The 22053-nt window shown below is 40.4% G+C and overlaps 1 protein-coding gene across 1 annotated transcript; it reads left to right on the forward strand.

Annotated features, from left to right (window-relative positions):
• The first annotated feature begins 5427 nt into the window (after positions 1–5427).
• Positions 5428–16646, forward strand: LOC134284255 (gelsolin-like). Its single transcript, XM_062842996.1, has 3 exons — positions 5428–5586; positions 15295–15528; positions 15588–16646. Exons 2-3 carry the CDS (start codon positions 15301–15303, stop codon positions 16527–16529), a joined length of 1170 nt encoding a protein of 389 aa, XP_062698980.1. The 5' UTR covers positions 5428–5586; positions 15295–15300; the 3' UTR covers positions 16530–16646.
• The last annotated feature ends 5407 nt before the right edge of the window (positions 16647–22053 follow it).

Below are 22053 nucleotides of genomic sequence, written 5' to 3' on the forward strand. Positions count from 1 at the left end.
TGGTGGTCACCGGTATTGTTGGTGACGGAGAGTTTTGGGCGCAGATCACCAGATAGTGGTCGGAGTCGATGTTGGCGCCACCATAGGTCCTGACGTCGATAATGTCGGAGAAGTGCCGTCCGTCAATCAGAACGTGGTCGATTTGAGATTCCGTCTGCTGTGGTGATCTCCAGGCGTAACGATAAGGGAGGCTGTGTTGGAAAAAGGTGCTACGTATGGCCATATTTTTGGAGGCGGCGAAATCAATGAGTCGTAGTCCGTTTTCGTTCGTTTGCTGGAGGGCGCTGAACTTACCAATCGTCGGTCTGAATTCCTCCTCCTGGCCTACCTGAGCGTTCAAATCTCCTATGATGATCTTGACGTCGTGGCTTGTGCAGCGATCGTACTCGCGTTCGAGCTGCGCGTAAAATGCGTCCTTGTCATCATCAGTGCTTCCGGAGTGTGGGCTGTGCACGTTTATTATGCTGAAGTTGAAGAATCGGCCCTTGATCCTCTACCTGCACATTCTTTCGTCGATCGGCCACCAACCGATCACGCGCCTCTGCATATCACCCATCACGTTGAAAGCTGTTCCCAGCTCGCGTGTGTTGCCGCAGCTCTGGTAGATGGTATGATTACCTCTAAGGGGCCATCCATAAACCACGTGGTCACTAAGGGGGGAGGGGGGGGGGGGGTCTGCCAAAAGACCACGAAAAGCCACGGAGGGGGGTGGGGGGGGTCTCGACCAAACCACGTGGTTTTTTATTTGGTATTTAATTTTTCCTGCCTGTTCCAAAAACATTAAATAATTTTTTATTCAACTGGATAAATTGTTTTTTTTTCTGTCCACAGCACGAAAAATTGTATTGTTCATTTAGATTCCGTACAAACAAACCACCTGTATCTTAGAAAACAAATCATGCATCAAGAATAAATATATTTAGTGCACTTTAGCCTTCCGTCGGTCGCGCGGTTGGCTACCACCGCAAGCACCACGCTAATGCAGGGTACAGAAAGCGAGATTTTTTCAACGTGTTGTACAAAATGCAGGTTTTTTTTTACGTTTCCACTTCTTGGTGGAGAGCTCGGACTTAGTTGATCCATCTCGCTCTCAAAATGCAGGTTTATGAGAAATTTCAAAGAAACTTTTTCTTTTATTGTGGATACTTGGAAATGTCTTAAGGAAATTTCCTTTTGCAGATCCCCCGGTAATTTTTTTTTCAACAGCTGCCTTCTTTTTCTGAGGCTGTTATCCTTGATAAAATTTTACCTACTTTGTTGCAGTGATATTTAAGACGAATTTTAGTCATTGCCCGAAGGAGTATGTCTTGTCTCTCTTCAAACACACTAGTGTTCTTTGAAAATTTCCACTGTTATTAATTGAAGTGCATTGCATTCTTTGTTTGCCTTGCATAAATGCGTATTTTGTGTGGCAACGATACAATATGCGGTTACTGTGTTGTGGTTATTTTTTATGTGTTTTGAAAAAAAAATGCGCATATAAAAAAAACCACGTGGCCACCCCGGGGGGGGGGGGGGGTTCAGCCAGAAACCACGCAAGACCACGGTGGGGGAGGGGGGGTCTAAAGTTCAAGAAAAAATGACCACGTGGTTTATGGACAGCCCCTAAACGTTCGCACCATGGATCCTGTCCAACATACCTCCTTCAACGCTACGATGCCGAACCCGCGGTCTTTCAGTAGATCGGCGAGTATGCGGGTGCTCCCAATCAAGTTGGGAGATCGGCAGAGTTTCCAATCGCAAGTCCTTTTTGTTCACTGGGGTCGTTGCCGTTGGTCTCGGTTCGTATTATTCGGTTGCTGATTTTCCGATACAATGTTTTTTTTTTTTACGGCTGGCTCGTAGGGCCTGACACCAACCCCCTACTTTCCGGAGGACCATAGTGCACAGCTGAGCTTAGAGTCCTTTCCTGGCACTCGGACGTAGATCAGCTGCCCCTAACATGGGGATCAGACGCTGTTGTGAGCCGCTCCACCTGGAGAACAGACGCTCAGGTTTACCGAAGCAAACCCCCCCCCCCCTTCCCTGTCAGCCTACGACCAAAGTTCCCACCGGGATTGGTTACCCGATCTTCCCTAAGGTTGCTCATAGTTTCCGGCCGGTACCGCGAGGAGGTAGGGATAGGAGTTGTTGGGCAGAGGCTAGTGGATCACAATAGGTTCTGAATTGTGCAGCATACCCAGCTTTTACCGTGCGAATTTTACTGTAACAGACAACAAATGGGGGAAATTCTACGGTAGGTCGCGAAAAGTACGTCTGCTGGTAAAAGGGGGTCACGCACTGGTAAGTTTGGGAACCTATGTCTTAAACCTACCTTTCCAAAGCAAGGTCTTGCGGGATAGCTATTAGAGTGTGTCAACGTTATATGGTCGGGGCTCTGCTAAACCGAACCAAAGACCATTTATTGAAAAATTGAGTTTTCTTAACCATTAGATGAAGAATATGATGATCTTCTTTTCGTGTAAAAATCCAGCAATTCTGACAGCTCTTCGTGGAGTAAATACAAAATTTCTGTTTGGCAGAACATACAAAAAATAAAATTGCATCCAACCAGAGTGAACTGTAAACCATTCCATAGAATCAGCGAAATATTTTAGTTTTGGTCCAAATGATGAACATTTCAAGTTTTCCTCATCGCTGTCAGATTTCTAACTTCTAACCGACTCATAGTAACAATCTGTGAGAGAATTTAACACGTAATCAAAAATACGGGTGTTGGAGGATCGATTTGGATTTCGATGGCGTTGATCGCCATTTTTCCAAATCACAGTCAGCCAGACCGAACCAAATCCACTGCATTTAAAAATCAATTTATTCTCAACAATACAAAGATGAACTGGCTTTGAATACATGCGTTATGTTGATACACCTCATACTGATTATTTAACCCAGGAGTCGTCATTGAACAACAAGGATAATAAGAATAATAAAGCTTGAAAAAAATCAAACACTTGGTTCGCTTTGGCTGATTGAAAAATGGCGTTTTCACGAAAACCATGCTAGAGAAGAATGTTTAGAACTTGATTCAGACTTAACAACTGACCTTCAGCTAAGTAAAATGACCTAGAGGTAACGTGCTTGGTTATCACTTAAAGGACCCAAGTTCGAATCTCTTTAATACTTTCGAATTTTTTTGTCTTAGTTCACTTTGGCAGATCATTTTCATGGTTTTCTTCGACCAGTATAAATTTGAAGTACACAAATTGCTCCATTTTCACATCTCAGGCCCTCAGGACATGCAAGGACATCATTTGACATAATTACTCTTGTTCTGTGCCTGCACATGCACCGCCTATAAAAAAAAACATAGATGGGAAGGGCTGAGCTGGGAGGGCTTCCGCCGTTTACATTTCACACTATTTTGTGACCTTTGTGCTACCATACTACGCGTCCTCTCTGATTCATGTAAAGGATTGTGAGTGATATCGATTTCAACTTCATAGACACTGAAAAATTGAGATTTTTTTATCACATTCCGACTGGTTTTCTCTGAAACAAAGAAACACAGTCAGCCACACTGAACTATAAACCATATTCCAATGTTTTTGTTCAGCCAGAGTGAACTGAGTGCAAAGTACTGAGAAATTAAATGGTATTATATCAATGATTTTAAATAATTTACATGTTTTCTTCATCTCTGATGGTTAATAAAGGCTTGTAAGTTACATGTGTGCGAAAAAGTTTCAAATAATGTTAGCTGTTGTTTATTTCTGAGTGGTTGAACTTGAAGCTTAATTATCTCGGAATAAACTTTTTGGCGCTTAGTTCGGTTTAGCAGAACCCCGGCCTATGGGAAAATTGAACACCCAGTGAACAAGTTCAGAATTTTTCGTTTAACAATAAGCGTTCCCGGACTTGAGTGGATTTCGAACCCACACTTCGGCTTACAAACCGCCTTAACGACTGATACCGTTAACTGGCTTGGCCATGAGGCCTAGAACACTATGTATACGCAAACAAAATGTGCTTATAACAAAAAGCTGAGCACAATTTGCTCCATGAACCCCATATTGCTCCTTTTCCGTAAGCAGTCAAGTTTTAGAGAGGATCAATAAAGAATTTTGCAAGCAATGATTGCAAGAAGAAATATAAGCAAATAGTACCAATTCGCACAAAAACGTTTTACAAACAAGTTTTCACCAAACTTTAATGGGAATTTAGTTTCGTTTTGGAAAATCCCGAGTGAATTCGCATTTCGAATCGATCTCATGTTCCATTTAGTTCTGTTCTGTACCGCAAATGCTTACAAACAAACAACACAAACGCCTTTTGCTGAGAGATTAATGTTGAAACAAGCACGTAGTTCTCATTGAGGTACGAACAAACTGATATGCGTCCATCGTTGATTACAACAATCTTGTAAGATTCCCAGGAAAAACCGTTCTTCATGATGTTGCATAGCTCCGAGAGGTCGATGACGCCTCGAAATCGATGAAGAACTGTAACATTCTCTGGCGTTATGGAGGGTTTGCCATACGTGTAAGATCTGACCGTTGTCGACCGGCCGTCGAAGGAGCTAACTTGATCACTTCCCACGAGGTTACAAGTGATAGAACAGAAGAAGATCACGGGTAGGACTTTGTAAGGCTGCATTCCGAATGATGATCTCTCAGAAGCTCTTATATTTCAGACGGTCGCCTTTCTTTAGAAAAACTACGATAGATAAGTATCAACTACTTGGATTTGAAAAAGCCTTAACATTGTACACTTGTTGCTCTGCCCAACGAATCAGCATAGATAATAAAGCAGTCAGTTTATGAAATTCCGAAGTGATTCAAACGATCCCAATGTAGTAACTACAAAAAAACATTTCCAAGAACATAACTTATCAATAATCGGCAGACTGACAGGCATCAACAAAGAACCCAGTGTCAAAACAAAATGTTCTATACCTATGGTCCAGTTTCTCCGCGCAATGGGCAATTATGAATGGGATTTTAAATTTCTGCCATTTAATAGATGCACACTGCTAAACGACCGTCGTCATGAATGATGCATTTCGATCCAATTATTATTCTGCGTCATTTAAAGGTCTACGGCTAGGCACACATACGCATGCAAAGTTTGACATTATTATCAATTAGCAAGAATAGGCTATCTCCTGCAGTGCTTCAGAGGTGAGAATTTCTTACTAGAACAAAGACGTCTCCTGAGTAGACGACCCTATTGATGCTGCCGGCTAGAACACCGCTGTTGAGTAATCAGTCACTATACCGACATCTCATGCTCCCGTACAGACGAGTATGCCATAACCGGACTTCAAACAAATACCTAGGTAAGGCGATGACCCAAACACCATAGCACAGTCACACTGTAACCCCAGCTAAAGTTTACATACAGTTTTTTTCCCCAGTCTTCAACGTTTATTATTCCTTCCTTGCCGGGATCGTTTGAGTGTGCCAGTTGATCCGCGATCGTTCCGGCTGGGTGTTGCTTCAAAACAACAACCACAGTAACCTGCTCATCGCGTTGAGTGAGGCTAATTGCTATAAATTGTCTTCGTCTAGTCTCAGTTCGAACGAGGCAACCGATCGAAGCGGTTCGAAAAATATTGGTAGGACAGAGAGCGAGACACGCGGAATAACGGTGAGTCGGTGTAGTCTAACAAACTTGTTTGAAATTGAGCCGGGTTCGGTGGAGGTGCCGAAAAGATTTGGGCGATAAGTGAAGATAGGTATCAAACCTGTCATGGATGTTTACCTGATCATGTCGAAAGGTTTGGGTGTGATTTTATAGTGATTAATGAAGTTAAGTGAGAAATGCACAAAGAAGAAATACCTAAAGTGTCGATCCGCGTGACCGTACAACTAGGAAGAGACAAACCTCAAAGGAGCCTTGAAACCGTTCGAAGACAGTATTATCGCTTGACTGACCTTTGATGTCACGCGCAGATGGTCGGCCGTATTCGTTTATAAACCCACAATATAAACAACCGATAAGTTCAAAGACAAAATTTTACATTCAACGGATTTCTTGGAAGTTATACGAATGGAATTGTGCGGTAAATGCAATGATTGACGTGACTCTAAACAAAAAGTGAAAAATACAAAATAATAACTTCCCAGTGACGTGCAAGATTCTTTATGCACCGTGAAAGCTAAGTGGTGAAATTTGTTCTTGGATAATAAGCTTGTCGCAGAAACACTTTACTTTGAAATTAAAAGTTTGATAAAATATCAAAAATCACAAAAAAAATAATAGAAATTTGTTGGGCTTTCATAAAATTTGTAAATTAGCCATTTAACGAAACGACAATAATGTAAATATTGATATTTGAGGTACTGGGTCATCTGGCTGAATATCATTTGGCTGAGTGAAATTTGGCCAAATGCCGTTTGTCCGAAAACGGAATGATGAATTTAAGTGACATACAGTTTAAAGTCGCCGAAGACACCAAAGTTGTGTGACTTCAAATAACGAAGTTATACTAACAATAGTGAAATTTACGTGAAAATCACGTTTACATGACTATTTTGAATGTTAATTGCAAATTTATCAATTTTAAAACTTCATACGTGTTAATCAAAGTAGCCCGCGTCTGATGATACCAACTTTACAATTTTTCGGGACGTTCAAAGTGTTTTTTTGGGCAAAATAGTAAAAATTACTATGATTTTACTAGCAGTTTTTTCAAAAAGTTGCAAATTTCGGCAAAATTTTATGCTTGCGTGAAAATATATCACATCTATTAAATCTGAATATTTGCCGGAAGTATAATTTGGTGTTTTTGAGATATCTTGATTCTAAATATTGATGTTTTTATACCTAAATTATTTTGATAGAGAAGCAATTCTTTATTCCGGAGTTATCCTGCCAGTAAGGACTGTTCATTTTATAAAGAGGACAACTTTGCAAGGCTATAAAAAGAAAACGCGTAGTTCAAGTTTGAGCAGCCTTGGTTAGTTGTTCAGTACATTATATTAGTAGATAATAACCATAAATAAATTGGGTTAAAATTATTAAACTTCATAGAAATGTGGCAAAGTGTTTCGAGAGATCAATTTTTCAATTCCCAAAAACTAAAGATAAACACAAAATTTCTGTAAAACATCGGTGTATCGTTTTTAATTGAATAAAAGTGTTTGCCATGCTGCAGCAGTTTGAGTGATACATATTCTGGCAAAATAAAAACCTAATCGGAATAATGGTTGTTGAGATATTAAAGTTACAAGTTGGACTCGATTTTCAGAATAAAATTTATTTGTTAAACAAAAATGTATAAAAATATTAAATTTTGAATGTTTTCAATGGATCTAGTCGAAAGTACTAATAATGCAATTTCAAATGCAGAAAACCGCTTCTTGATAGCATTGTTGGCTTGGTTACTGTGCTTCATGGCAGTTACCGGAGATAAAACCGCTTCGTTCTTTTAAGGTTCTTCTAAATTACAATGTACTCTATTGCAAATACAACTTAACAATGATGTCGAAAATAAAAATTGACATGTAGTTATTTTCAAATAAGGTATATAATCACATAGGGTCAGACCTTGCTGAAAATAAATAATAATAAGCTTCTCTAGAATCAAAAACTTGCATTTATGGAGCAAAAAGTATGCAATTTTTCATTATGGCCATCTTTAAGTATTAAATTTAAGATGAAGAATGTACTTTAACGCATATTTTTCTTCGGTATCATTGAGAATGCGATTCTCTTCTATACTGGACAAATTTTGAACTGATTCCGTAGTGTTATTGCATCACTGGACTTAAATAAGTATTTTTTTATCAATTTCATTGATAACAAGGCAACTCACTATATCAAGCTGTATAATGCTTGGTGCATTATTACTGACCAACTATTACACTCTACCTTTAGAAGAATAGTATGAGATCCCAACACATTGAAAAGCTCTTGAAAATTTTAAAGTTATGTATGTGGAAAGTTGTGTAGAATTTTGAGAAATGGGGTTTTATTGAGTTTTAACGAAAACCGCTCCAGTTCCATAGCTAAGGACAATTTGTATAATGTTATATTTTTGCTATACTGTAGAACAGCTATGGAAATTTATGCAAAAAAACGATAATGATTTTATTGAAAAATAAAAAAGATATCACACAAATAAGGTGTCCTCTTTATAAAATGAACAGTCCTTAGATACTCACGGATCACTTTTAAATTAAGAGTTTTATGTTTACCCAACGCCCTCATTACTTTAAAATGACGTTTTGTGTTCAATTGTTTTGTGCATCAATTTATTGAATCAACAGTGCTCATATATTTATTGGTGCATTGAAAGAAAGAAATTATAATGGTACAAACCCTGTGTGAGCGACTCACGCAAGTACAAAGTTTCGTTATACCAATCCGTATGGTCAATTATGATTTTCAGTTAACCCAACGTACATACGTCAAAATGAATAAATTATTGACTGAATTATAAAAAAAAAATCCTCGACTCAAAATGAGATTTGAATTCACGACTCTTATATAACAGGCAAGTGCTTTACTAACTAAGTCACTGTGTCAAATAATGACACGGCATTGATGAGCTAAGTTTTTTTTTTCATAATTTCATGAATATCCATCTAAACATATAAAACTTGAGTTAACTGAAAATCATTATTGATTCCACGGGTTGGTTTACCGGAACTTTGCACTAACGTAAGTCGCTCACACAGGATCAAAACGCATTATATTTTTATTCTTTCAATAGACCAATAAATGTATGTGCACTATCGATTCAATACATTATTAATATTGAACACAAAACGTCAATTTTAAGTAATTAAATTAAGGCGTTGGGTAAACATAAAACTCTTAATTTAAAAGTGATCCTTGAGGATCTTCGCAGGACAACTTCAGAATAAAGAATTGCATCTCTTTCAAAATAATTTAGGTATAAAAACATCAATATTTAAAAACAAGATATCTCAAAAACACCAAATTACACCACCGGCAAACTTTCAGATTCAATAGATCTTGAGTGGTATATTTTCAAGCAAGCAACAAATTGTGCCGAAATTTGCAACTTTTTGAAAAAACTGCTAGTAAAAATCATAGTAATTTTTACTATTTTGCCCAAAAAAACATTTTGAATGTCCCGAAAAATTGTAAAGTTGATATCATCAGACGCAGGCTACTTTGATTAACACGTGTGAAGTGTTAAACTTGATAAAGTTGCAATTAACATTTAAAATAGTCATAAAAACGTGATTTTCACGTAAATTTTACTATTTTTAGTATAACTTTCTTATTTGTAGTCACACAACTTTGGTGTCTTCGGCGACTTTACTTATTTTTGCACGTTCTACAACTTCGCAGAAGACGGGAAACCTCTAGGACGTAAAACAAAAAAGTTAGTATCGCAGCGCCACCTATGCGGCAAAATAACCAACTAACTTTCATCACCACATAAAAGTACAGGTAAAATAAATACAAGTCTCCGAAGACACCAACTCAAAAAATACACTCCCAAAACGCTAGAGGTTTTTACTTGCTAGATCCCGCTCGTGGCCCAGTGTGCACTGTTCTCTATACAGGTAGGGTAGCGAGCCACTTGGGCAGGGCCGGTATTTTGGGCACTTGTCACTATAACTCAGTTAATTCCAAACCAATTGACTTGAAATTCTGTACACGGCTAGATACTTTACGTATTTCACTGCGTTCTAAAAATTGTGCCAATTGGTTCAAAATTGGCTGAGTTATACCAGAAAAGTGCCCAAAATAGGAGCCCTGCCGAAATGGTTCCACTTCCCTATACCTCGATTTAGTGGACATTTCAATTTTCGAAATGTCTATAAAAATGAATTTTATATTAAATCGAAGTAATTTTTTTTATTTAATTTTTATTTTTATTGTAGACCAAAATGTACCAAACCATATAAAAACTACTTGAAAAGTGAGTTTTCGATACAAGGCACGGAGTTTTTGGAATATATAGTAATACTAATAACGAATGAACCACTGTCTCTAGCACGTTACGATTGGAATCTTCTGTTTCCAAAAATATGTATGGTTGATTCAAAAACAAATATTGTGAGCAATGGAGGGCGTACATAATACCTTTATTAAATAAAAAACGTTAAAAAAGTTCAAAAAGTCATTGAGGGACTCCTATGAAAATGTCTCCGAGGATTTTTTTACTTTAAGATTGCTTAAAATAAACCTTTAACTTCAGAAATTCCTACAGATATCCCTTCTGAAATTCATCAAGGGATTCCTTCGGAAATTTGGAGATCTTTCTGTACGAGAAGTTTAGGTTTGTATCTACTATATACAATTCCATGAAATTCCTCCATTTTTTCAAAAAAAAAAAATCTTCCTGAGACTTCTTATAAATCTCTCCAGCGACTCTTTTGAAAAATATTTGAGAGATCCATTCGGGAAATTTTTGCAGCGATTCCTATAGAAACTGTCCTAGGGGTTCCATCACAAATCTTTTGAAGTTTGATTTTATTTTTAATTTTACAAAATCTTTCCATGGCTTCCACTAATATTTTTGTTCAATAATATCTCCAGATTTCTTTACAAATTTCTCCAAGGATTACTTTGAAATTATTTTCAAAAAAATGATCCAGGAGATTAAGAAATTTAGTCAGAAATTCTTTCAAAAAATCTTCTCAAAGGTCCTCAAGAAATTTCTCCATGAGCTCCTTAAGAAAGTCTTGCACGGATAGCTCCAAAAAATGTTGCATGGAATCCTTCACAAATAATAATTCCTTTCAAAAAATCTTGCATAGAATGTTGCAGAAATTCATCTATGAATTTCTTCAGATTTTTTTTCCATAGAGATTCCTTCAGAAATCTTTCAAAGCAATCATTTGAAAATCTTCTCTAAAATACTCCATAGGGTTTTTTTTTTAGAAAATGATTCACGGATACATTGAGACTCAGAAATTCAGAACACCTTTAAACTTTTCTCAGATGCTTTCTAAAGAGTTTTCTCCAAGGATTGCTTTAGAAAGTCTACAAGAAGTTATCAAGGAAATTCTCAAGATTTCTTTACATTTCTTTAGATATTCTTTCAAGACATTTTTCTTCCACAAATTGCTTCGAAAATTTCATATAAAAGTCTAAGAAAATCCTCGAAGGTTTCTCTCAGAAATTGTCTTACAGTTTCTTTCAGAGATTCTTAGAAAGCTTCTTATCGAAGGCTAGAAGACATTGCAGGGACTTCTGCTGAAATTCACACAGACATTTCATCAGTAACTCCACCGGGTATTTCTCCAGGTATTTTCTCGAAAATTCTTCCAGGATTTCCTCCAGGAATTTTTGTTTTTTTTTTTGTGTATTTTAACTTATGCTAATTCTACACTCCTCCAGGAATTCTTTAAAAAAATATTAAGGATTTTTAATTGGGATCTTCTCCAGGATGTTTTTTTTTTTCAAACATATGTCAAGAGGTTTTGCTCAGTATTCCACCAGGGGTTTCCAAGTGTCTCTTCAGGTATTCCTTCTGGAATTTCTTCAGAAAAAATCCGATACCTTCGGAAATATATTCAGAGACTTCTTCAATATTCCTAGAATTACTTGAGAAATTTCAGCAAGAAAATTTCTGAAAAATTTGTTCCATGGATTCTTTCAGAAGCTGTTCCAGCAGTTCCTTCGGGAATTTCTCGCGCGGTTCTTTCTGAGGTTCCTCCAGGAACTCATCCATGGGAATGAGTGAAGGGGCACTGAAACCAGGGAAACTTGACTAACTTGCTCTGAATTTACTATGACGGCTTTGGAAATATTTTATCACACATCTTGTCAGTAATCTGCCGAAGCATTACAATGTCCTTTTTATGGAATTTACTACACTTTTTGGAATTCAATCAGCAACCCGACATGAAGAAATTAGCTCAAAAATAGCATATTTTGATACGGTGATATTTGTTTGTTTGAGATAAAAGGTTAAAGTACTTAAAAGAATATCTCAAATTTACTCCTGGAACATCGTCATCATAGCACTTTTAGCTCTTGGTAAGATGTAACCAACAGCAGTGAGCTATTTGATTGATCTTCAAATATCAAATTTTGCTATTGGTTAGATGGTTCAAGAACAAATTTTTGCTATTATTTAAAAGTACTGAAAATCAAACCAATATAACATTTAGATCGTCAGTACTTGTCCTCTACCCGGGTAAGTCAAGATAGAGCAAGGCATCTTCCAAAAATATCAGGAATATAGAACAATTCTTGGTTAGGAATTGTTGAAAGAAGTTTGCTACAAAGCTCTGAGAAAAAGTGTGGCAAATGGTCAGTAGCGTGGGTCATAGAGGTCGTTTTTTCAGATCAAGGTTTTTTTGACTCAATTCCGGATCCTGAACGACTGTACAAAATTTGAGCGCTATTAGTCATGCCTACACTGCGCATCGCGATTGAAATTTGTACGGGATTTTATATGGGAAACTTACTTTTTTGCATTTTCCTTATAAAAGAATAAAAATCTACCCACAGGTTGGCATCCATCATTGATATCAATCTCGTAAGCATCCCAGCAAAGCCGTTCTCCATGATATTCCATAGCTCTGAAAGGTCGATGACATTTGGAGGCTCGATGAAGACCTGACATTCACGGGATTAAAGGAGAGTTTGCCATACGCTGAAGATCTGATCTGTTGTCGACCTGCCATCGAAGAAGCTGGCTTCATAACTCATCCGCTTCAAGTGACAGAAGAAGATTATTCTGAAAGTCATGCTGAAAGTATTTAACCGATTATTTAAAAGTATAGCCAGATGTTCTGAAAAACTTTGCCGAACTTTGTAACAAAAGTTGTAACTTACTGATCGCCTGAATGTGCTTATCTTTTAACCTGTAAAGGAATAACATTAATGATAAAATCTCATTTTTTGGCCTGACTTTCGAAGATTGATTTTTTTTCCACATGCATCGCGGTAAACGCACGGGTATTCAGCATGACCATGCTGAGGGTGACGGGTTCGATTCCCGGTCGGTCCAGGATCTTTTCGTAAAGAAAATTTCCTTGACTTCCTTGGGCATAGAATATCGCCGTGCCTGCCACACGATATACGCATGCAAAATGGTCATTGGCAGAGGAAGCTCTCAATTAATAACTGTGGAAGTGCTCATAGAACACTAAGCTGAGAAGCAGGCTTTGTCCCAATGAGGACGTTACGCCAAGAAGAGGAGATATCTCTCAAAGAATTCCAGGAGAATATATGACGGAATTCAAGAAAATATTCCTTAAGAATTATCTTAAAAATAATCCTGTAGAAACCCCTGCAGTCCTTCCCAGCGAAGTAACCCTTGAAATTACTCGTGGAGAAAATCTGGAAGGAGTTCCTGGAAGAGTCTTTCAAGAAATTCCAGAAAAAAAATCATCATGGAAATCCAGGACGAATCCCTCAACGATCTCCAGAAGAGAAATTCAGAAGGAATCACATGAAAAATCACTCAAATCACTGGAGGTATTCCAGAAGCAGTACCTGAAAGAGCTCCTGGAGAAATCCCTGAAGGAGTTCTTTGAGAAATTCTCGGATGCATTTGAGAAGAAAGCCCCTAAAAGAGTTCCTGAAAAATCACTTCAACAATTCCTTGAGAATTTGTTCAAAGAATTTCAGGAAAAATCCATGAGGAAGTTTCTGAAGGAGTTTATGTGGAAATCTTTCAAGGCACTCCTGGAAAAATCTCATAAAGGTTTCTAGGAGCAATTCCTGAAGGAGTTTCTGGAGGAATCCCTGAAGAGTTCCTGGAGAAATCCATGAAGGATTTCCTGAAGAAGTTAGTAGTTGGTGTTAGTAATGTTCAGTCTGTGCGGCCTCTGGCCGAAGACGGTGTAATTGTCTATTTAAAACAAAAAAAAAAGCACCGATGGAGCTCCTGAAGGAGTCCCTGACGGAGTTTATGAAGAAATGATGAAATCTTTCAAGGAATTCCCGGAAAAATCTCACAAATAATTCTAGACGCAATTCCTGAAGGAGTTTCTTCCCCGAAGAATCCCAGGAGAAATCACTCCAGGTGTTCCTGGAGGTTTATAGAGTTTATGGAGAAATCCCTCATGGAAGTTTTGGAAATTCCGACAAAGAATTCTCGGAGAAATTCCCGCAGGAGTCTCTGAAGAGTTCCTGGAGAAATCCCTGATGAAATCTCTGAAGGAGTTCCTGGAGGAGTTCTTGAAGGAGTTTCTTCAGAAATTTATGAAGATATTTCTGGAGAAATCCAGAGAGGAGTCCCTGGAGAAATTCCTGAAGAAAATCAAATCCCACCAGAAATTGTAGAAAAAACTCCTGAAAGAATTCCTTCAGGAATCCTTGAAGACATACCTGGAGGACACCATGAGGAAATTTCTGGTTGAATCCATTACGGAATTGCTAGATAAATTCAAATGTAAATGCCTGGAGGACGCTCTTGAGGAACTTCTAGATGAATCCTTAAATTAACACCAGGAGAAACCTCTTACAGAACTTCTAGTGGAATGTTTGAATGAAATCCTGAACGAATCCCTGAATAAATTCCTGAAGGAATCTCTGAGGAACTTCCTGAATCAATCCCTGCTGATGAACTCCAGTTGAAACCCTTCACAGAGCATTTAAAAGAAGCCCCGAAAAGAAATCCTAGAGGAATCTCTGAAGAAATTTATAATGAAATAATGAATTTATACCAGTGAAATTTCTCAGCGGAACTTTTGGAGAAATCCCAGAAGCAATTCTTTGAAGATAGACAATTTTTCTTTTGAACAAGCACCATTGCAGCCAGCCAATTGGCTGATGCTTTTATTAATTTAACACCCTACTTTTTGTTTCGCTTGGGTAGTTCTGGATTGCCAGTGAAATTGTTTCGATGCAAATTTCAATGAACTTCTAGAATATTCAATTCCCAGTTTGTTTAGATTGCTCCGACAATCGAGTTTAGGAATACTTCACATCATTGCTGTTATGAATGCACGCTCAGAAATCAATTAGGAACTTATGAGAAATGATACCCGATATGTCAAAAAAACAGCAAATATCGTTTTATAATTATAGCATGCTAATCGTCTTTGTAAATTCATGTTAAAACACGATATCATAATCCCCATGATATTCGCAAATGAACCAGGATACCTTTCAAATTTTTGAGCGATATTATCTCAACAGAACACAGAGGCACGTCACAATATATTTCATACCCCCAGTAGAAAATCATGAGAAAAACATTTGATTTTTCAACACTGCTTCCCATTTATTAACAACACAAGCAATGGGCATACTGCTATGAAAATTAGAGAGAATTTAGTAAATATGTTGTAGAATTGAGGAAAAAATTAAAATATGACGTGTAAAACAATGTAAAACAGCTCCAAGAAAAATAGGTCAAAAAAGTGTCATAAAGTGCGTTCGAATTGATAAAATGTTTTGTTTTTCTAGCTAACCATGCAACCTCGCACCGTACACTTGACGGTGTTGGCCGCCATCGTTGGTCTGGCAGTGGCAGCCAATGTGCCAAGCACTCCCGGCCGTAAGCTCAACATTCCGGCCTTCAACAATGCCGGCAAAACCAAGGGCCTTGAAATTTGGCGCATCGAGAACTTCCAACCCGTTGCCGTCCCGAAGGCCGAGTACGGAAAGTTCTACTCCGGGGATTCGTACATTGTTCTGAATGTGAGTAGATTCCTGGTGAACGTTGCGACGCTAATTAATCTAGTTTTTTTCTTCTGTAGACCCTCGAGGACAAGAACAAGAAAAAATCTCACGATGCGCACTTCTGGCTGGGCCTGAAGACTACTCAGGATGAGGCCGGATCTGCGGCCATTCTTACCGTACAGCTGGATGACCTCCTTGGAGGAGTCCCCGTCCAACACCGAGAAGTCGAAGGGTCCGAATCGGATCTTTTCCTAAGCTATTTCAAGGGAGGAGTCCGTTACCTGGAAGGCGGAGTCGCATCCGGATTCAAGCACGTTCAAACCAACGCAGCCCATCCGAAACGACTCTTCCAAGTCAAGGGAGCCAAGAACATCCGTCTGCGACAGGTTGAACTGGCCGTATCCGCCATGAACAAGGGCGACTGCTTCATTCTGGATTCAGATCGGGACGTTTTCGTCTGGGTTGGACCGAAAGCCAACCGCGTCGAGAAACTGAAAGCCATCAACGTCGGAAACGATATCCGCGATCGGGATCACAATGGACGTGCTACGGTTCATATCGTTGATGAATTCTCCTCGCTGACGGATCAGGAGAGCTTCTTCAAGTCGCTGGGCTCCGGGTCACCATCGACCGTGCCGGATCAGTCGACGGCCAAGGAAGATGCGGCGTTCGAGAAGGCAGATGCCGCTCGAGTGGAACTCTACAAGGTCACCGACTCCAAGGGAGGAAAGCTGGCCGTTGAGCAGATTACGCAGAAGCCGCTGAAGCAGGAGATGCTGAAGCCTGAGGATGCATTCATTCTGGACACGGGATCCGGGCTGTACGTCTGGATCGGAAAGACCGCTACGCAGCAGGAAAAGACCCAATCCCTGGCGAAGGCTCAGGAGTTCATCAAGAACAAGAAGTACCCCGCTTGGACACCGGTGGAACGGATTGTGCAGAATGCCGAAACGGCGCCGTTCAAGCACTTCTTCCAGACCTGGCGCGAGGCTGGATCCACGGGATCCAGACTGGTGTAAGACTTTAATATATTTTTTTTGGGAAATGTGGTGCACATTGCCTTTGCATGATAGAAAAATATGAAATTGTTACAACTCAAGTGCTGTGAATAAAGCAGATAAAATTTAAAAAATGAATGAATCGATTATATCCAGGGCCACAGTTATCTCTTGCTATTTGATGGAGTCTCGAAAAAAAATCCTGTTTGTGTCCCTCTACTTCAGTTCACGGGCTTGGTGGTGCAGTGGCTTACTTACCTTATCGATCAGGCTAATGCCGGAGTGGCCTCTGCTGTACATAGTAGCCGTCTCCATTCCACTCGGTCCATGGCTGTTTGTCTCCAGTTCCGCACTCTGCGTAGGGTTCACAGATCGTCCTCCACTTGGTCGACCCACCTAGCTCGCTGCGCATCACGTCTTCTTGTACTGGTCGGATGACTCTCGAGAACCATTTTAGTCGAGTTGCTATCCGACATCCTGATGACGTGACCCGCCCACCGTAGCCTCCCGATTTTCGAGATATGGACGATGGTTGGTTCTCTCAGCAGCTGATGCAGCTCGTGGTTCGTTCGCCTTCTCCAAGTCTCGTCTTCTGTCTGCACTCCGCCGTAGATGGTACGCAACACCTTCCGCTCGAAAACTCCAAGGGCGTGTTGGTCCTCTGCACGTAGGGTCCATGTTTCGTGCCCATAGAGGACGACCGGTCTAATCAGCGTTTTGTAGATAGTTAACTTTGTGTTACGGTGAACTTTATTCGATCGTAGAGTTCTGCAGAGTCCAAAGTAAGCACGATTTCCTGCCACAATGCGCCTCTGAATTTCTCTGCTGGTGTCGTTGTCGGTGAGCCAGTGAGCCCAAGTACACGAATTCTTCAACCGCCTCGATTTCATCACCGTCGATATAAATTTGGGGTTGCGGGTGCGGGGATTCCTCCCTGGAGCCCTTTGCCATTATGTACTTTGTCTTCGACACATTAATGACTAATCCGATTCGCCTGGCTTCACTCTTTAGTCGGATGAACGTTTCCGCCATCGTCTCTAATTTACGAGCAATAATATCAATATCGTTCCACACGTGTTTATCCCCGCTCTCCTAATAACACCCTCTAAAGCAATGGTGAACAGCAAGCACGAAAGACCATCACCTTGCCGTAACCTTCTGCGAGATTCGAAGGGACTCGAGAGTGTCCCTGATACACGAACTACCCACATCACTCGATCCATCGTCGCCTTGATCAATCGTGTCAGTTTATCCGGGAATCCGTATTCGTGCATAACCTGCCATAATTGTTCTCGATCAATTGTATCATACGCCGATTTGAAATTGATAAACAAGTGATGTGTGGGCACGTTGTATTCGCGGCATTTCTGCAACACCTGGCGGATGGCGAACATCTGGTCCGTTGTAGCGCGTTCACCCATGAATCCAGCCTGATATTGCCCCACGAACTCTCTTACAATCGGTGATAGACAGCGGCATAAAATTTGAGAGAGTATCTTGTAGGCAGCGCTCAGGAGTGTGATCGCACGGTAGTTTCCGCAATCCAGCTTGTCGCCCTTTTTGTAGATGGGACACACAATACCTTCCATCCATTCCTCTGCTAATACATCCTCCTCCCAAATCTTGGTAATGACCCAGTGTACTCTCATCAGTGCTTCTCCACCGTATTTTAGAAGCTCGCTTGGTAGTTGATCTGCTCCAGCGGCTTTGTTGTTTTTCAACTGGCCAACCTCCTCCTCAATCTCTTGGAGGTCAGGGGCCGGAAGTCTTTCGTCCTGTGCACATACTCCTAGATCTGTTACCACGCCACCTTCGGTACTTGCAACTTTGCCATTGAGGTGCTCATCGTAATGCTGCAGCCACCTCTCGACCACCTCACACTCGCTCGTGAGAATATTCCTTGTGACACAAAGCCTCTGCGCGAGCGGTTCAGCTTCTCGTAGAACTTTCGTGTGTCCTTAGAGCGGTACAGCTCTTCCATCGATTCGCGATCTCGTTCTTCCTGCTGTCACTTCTTCATCCGGGAGACTGAGTTCTGTCAGTTCCGCGCCTGTTTGTAACGTGCCTCATTCGCTCTTGTACGGTGTTGCAGCATTCTCGCCATGCTGCATTCTTCTCGTTTTTCGACTGTTCACATTCGCCGCCGTACCAGTCGTGACTGTGATTCGGAGTCGCGAAGCCTAGTGCTGCAGCCGAGGTACTACCTATGGTGGATCGGATGTCCCTCCAGCCATCTTCAAGTGTAGCTGCGCCAAGCTGCTCTTCCGTTGCGTTGGTAAGGCCACTGCTAGCTGCTGCACGTAATCCTGAGCCACTTCTACGTTACGCAGCTGCTCGAAGTTGAGCCGCGGCGTTCGACTTCGACGCGTGGTAATAACCGTCGAAAGTTTTGAGCGCATGCATACAGCGACTAAGTAGTGATCCGAATCTATATTCGCACTGCGGTATGTGCTGACATTGGTTATATCCGAGAAGAATTTACCGTTGATTAAAACGTGGTCGATTTGGTTTTTTGTTTGGTGGTCCGGTGATCTCCAGGTGGCTTTGTAGATATCTTTGCGGGGGAAGAAGGTGCTTCGCACTACCATACCACGGGAGGCTGAAAAGTTTACGCATCGCTGGCCGTTATCATTCGATACGGCATGCAGGCTGTTCGCCTGATTACCGGTCTGTACATTTCCTCCCTTCCTACCTGCACGTTCATGTCACCGACAACGATTTTCACGTCACGCGGCGAGCAACCATCGTATGTTTGCTCTAACTGCGCGTAGAACGCTTCTTTCTCGTCATCAGGTCTCCTTTCGTGTGGGCAGTGGACGTTGATGATGCTGTAGTTGAAGAAACGGCCTTTAACTCTCAACATGCACATCCTTGCGTTGATCGGCTGCCACCCGATCACACGTTGTCGCATCTTGCCCAACACTATAAATCCTGTTCCCAGTTCATTGGTGGTGCCACAGCTTTGGTAGAAGATAGCCGCCCGATGCCCGCTTTTCCACATTTTCTGTCCAGTCCATGTCGAAGTTGCGGGGATGTAGTTCGTCGTAGATTATCCTGTCACATTCTGCGAAACCTACTGACTTGCAATTCCAAGTTGCAAGTTTCCAATCGTAGTCCTTATTTCGTCGCGTGGGTCTTTGTCGATTGTTTCGAGTCGTATTTTCTCCTATGTTATTCGCAATGGGGATTTTTACTGGAGGCTTATTGGGCCTACGCCAACACTCCTGTCTCGCCGGAGGGCCATCGTTCCAGTTCCAAAATCCCGGAGATAACTAATCGATAAATTTTAAAAGAGGTAATCCACGGAGAATACCAGAAGAAAGTCAAGTACAAATCCCAAAAATAACTATTTGTGGTATTTCTGAAAAAATAAAAACGAAGGGAATTCGGGGAAACATCACTGAAGGAACACCAGAATGCATAACAGAGGACACCCGAACTTCTTGCGGAGCCTCAGAAAAATCTTCTGGAGAAATCACAAAAGAAATTCATGGGAATTTAAGAAGGAACTCCTGAATAAAAATCTAAAGAAACCGAAACAGCCAGCGTCAAAAAAAAATGTAAGGTCAATAAATAAATGGAAGATTATTTCACACGGCAGTACAATGTTCGATAAAACATTCAAAAAATTGAAGTGAAAGAACAAGGCACACAGTATTATCTGTTTGTCTAGTCCAGTTTGTCTAGTTCCTCCAGTTTGCAATACTAAACAATATAGATGAGAGTATTTTAATTACCAGGTGACTCACTACCGGTCAAGATATCTCGCCCAATAGATCTATGTGTAAACTGTAGATAGATAAACAACGTCGACGAGACAGTCATCGCAATCGCAATTGCAACCACTTTTCGGCGACGTCGTTTCGGTTACGTTGCTGAAAGAGCGCTACCAGGTGAGGTAGGCAGCTGATAAGACTTCAACGCCAAGTTCAACGCATCATTCGGCTACAACAACCACCACCGATCATTGTTAAAATGTAGGGTTATGCGAAGCTTCATTCGTTCTTACCGAAAGTCAATGGAATGACATCATACCTAACCGCGTTGGCTGGTATCAGATACAGCATTAACGCCATTCACGCACGGGCTTCGATCGAACATTCAAATGTTGGTTACGCAGCTTAATGCTGGAGAAGCGTTGGGGCAGATGTTGTTGCACTTCCACTACAGCGGGTTTCAGGTTACACCCATACTTTGTGAATGAATTTGATGCCGGTTGTTGCAGTCATAGATGGTGCCACTAGAGTTCTCTGCTAAGTTGAATGTAAAACCCGACCGTCGATATACGATGGCCCCTTATGTACGAGGAAAAATATATCCATGCATTAAAACTCTTTGAATAAAGAGCAAAATTTACCTACGCAAAACTAGTAATAATCATAAGAGTAACAGTAATGTAATCATGATACTATGACTTTAGCGACCAGAACGTCAAATTCTCATCCCCCTCCCGACTCCTTTCTCCAAAATAGCAGAAGCAAACAGAAACCATCACAGGGTAAAAATTAGACTGCAATTATACAGGGGATGGCATAATTTTTGGGATAAGCAACTTTTTTTTTGTTCGTTGTCCGCCTTTTGGTTTTGTTGTTCGCCTCTGTCTGTCGTCACCCCCTTCCGTTTGTCCTCTTCTTGTCGTTGTCTACCGATAAAATCCTTTCTTTTTGGTTCCATTACGGATATAGATATGGACAATTGTCCCATCAATGTTTTAGTATAAGTTAGCAAATAATTTAGTTTTAAACCCATAAATCCCTTCTTCCCAATTTTATTTTTTTCAATCCTTAACCTCGAAACAGCCGCGAGTACTTCGGCATCCCAAACTAACATAGTTTTAAGGTAGTAATAAATTGTAAAATGTAAAACCATTATTGTAAAAACAAAAGATTTCGGCTCAGTTATGCCCATGTGGCGCCCGAGCCTTCCAAATAAACGAATAAGTAAAAAAAACTTTTTTTTCTCGATGAACTAGCCTAGGGCTGAAAATCTCGTTAATACAGATAAAAAAATTCTCTCACAAAAAAGTTCAACATGTTGTAACTTTTTATAGAGTGCATCAAAAAATCACAAATTTTGACAGTTTGTCAACCTATTATATGCATCATTGGTACAAATTTGAACTTAGCCTCCAAAACTATCTTTAAAAAAAAGACAATAACACCGTCTTCGACCTTGTGGCCTCTACAGACTGAACATTACTAACATTTGACCACGGACAACACATATTACACCCAGTGGCCCAGTGGAGAATTTTTCCGTTTGACGAAAAATTTTCCCCGACTGGAGCGGGAATCGAATCCACACTACGAGGCTTACGAGACACCTAAACGACTGGCGCCGTTAACCGCTCGGCAACGAAGCCCACATTCCTCTAAAAATTCCTACAGAAATATTCCTAAGAATTTCACCAGGAGTCTCACCAAGACTTCTGTCAAGAATTACTCCAAGAATCCCTTCTGACATTTCGCCACAAATACCTCCACGGATTTTTTTTTTCAAGAAATTTCTTCAAGAATGCATCCAAAAAGTCCTCCAGAAATTGCTT

Source organism: Aedes albopictus, chromosome 3, assembly GCF_035046485.1.
Source record: "Aedes albopictus strain Foshan chromosome 3, AalbF5, whole genome shotgun sequence".
In the NCBI taxonomy this organism is placed as follows: Eukaryota; Metazoa; Arthropoda; class Insecta; order Diptera; family Culicidae; genus Aedes; species Aedes albopictus.

Bases quoted from the DNA above. Each gene is read 5' to 3' on its own strand.
- LOC134284255 (XM_062842996.1), top strand. From the start codon at position 15,301: ATGCAACCTCGCACCGTACACTTGACGGTGTTGGCCGCCATCGTTGGT. The intron at 15,529-15,587 runs GTGAGTAGATTC...TTTCTTCTGTAG, and splicing joins ATTCGTACATTGTTCTGAAT to ACCCTCGAGGACAAGAACAA.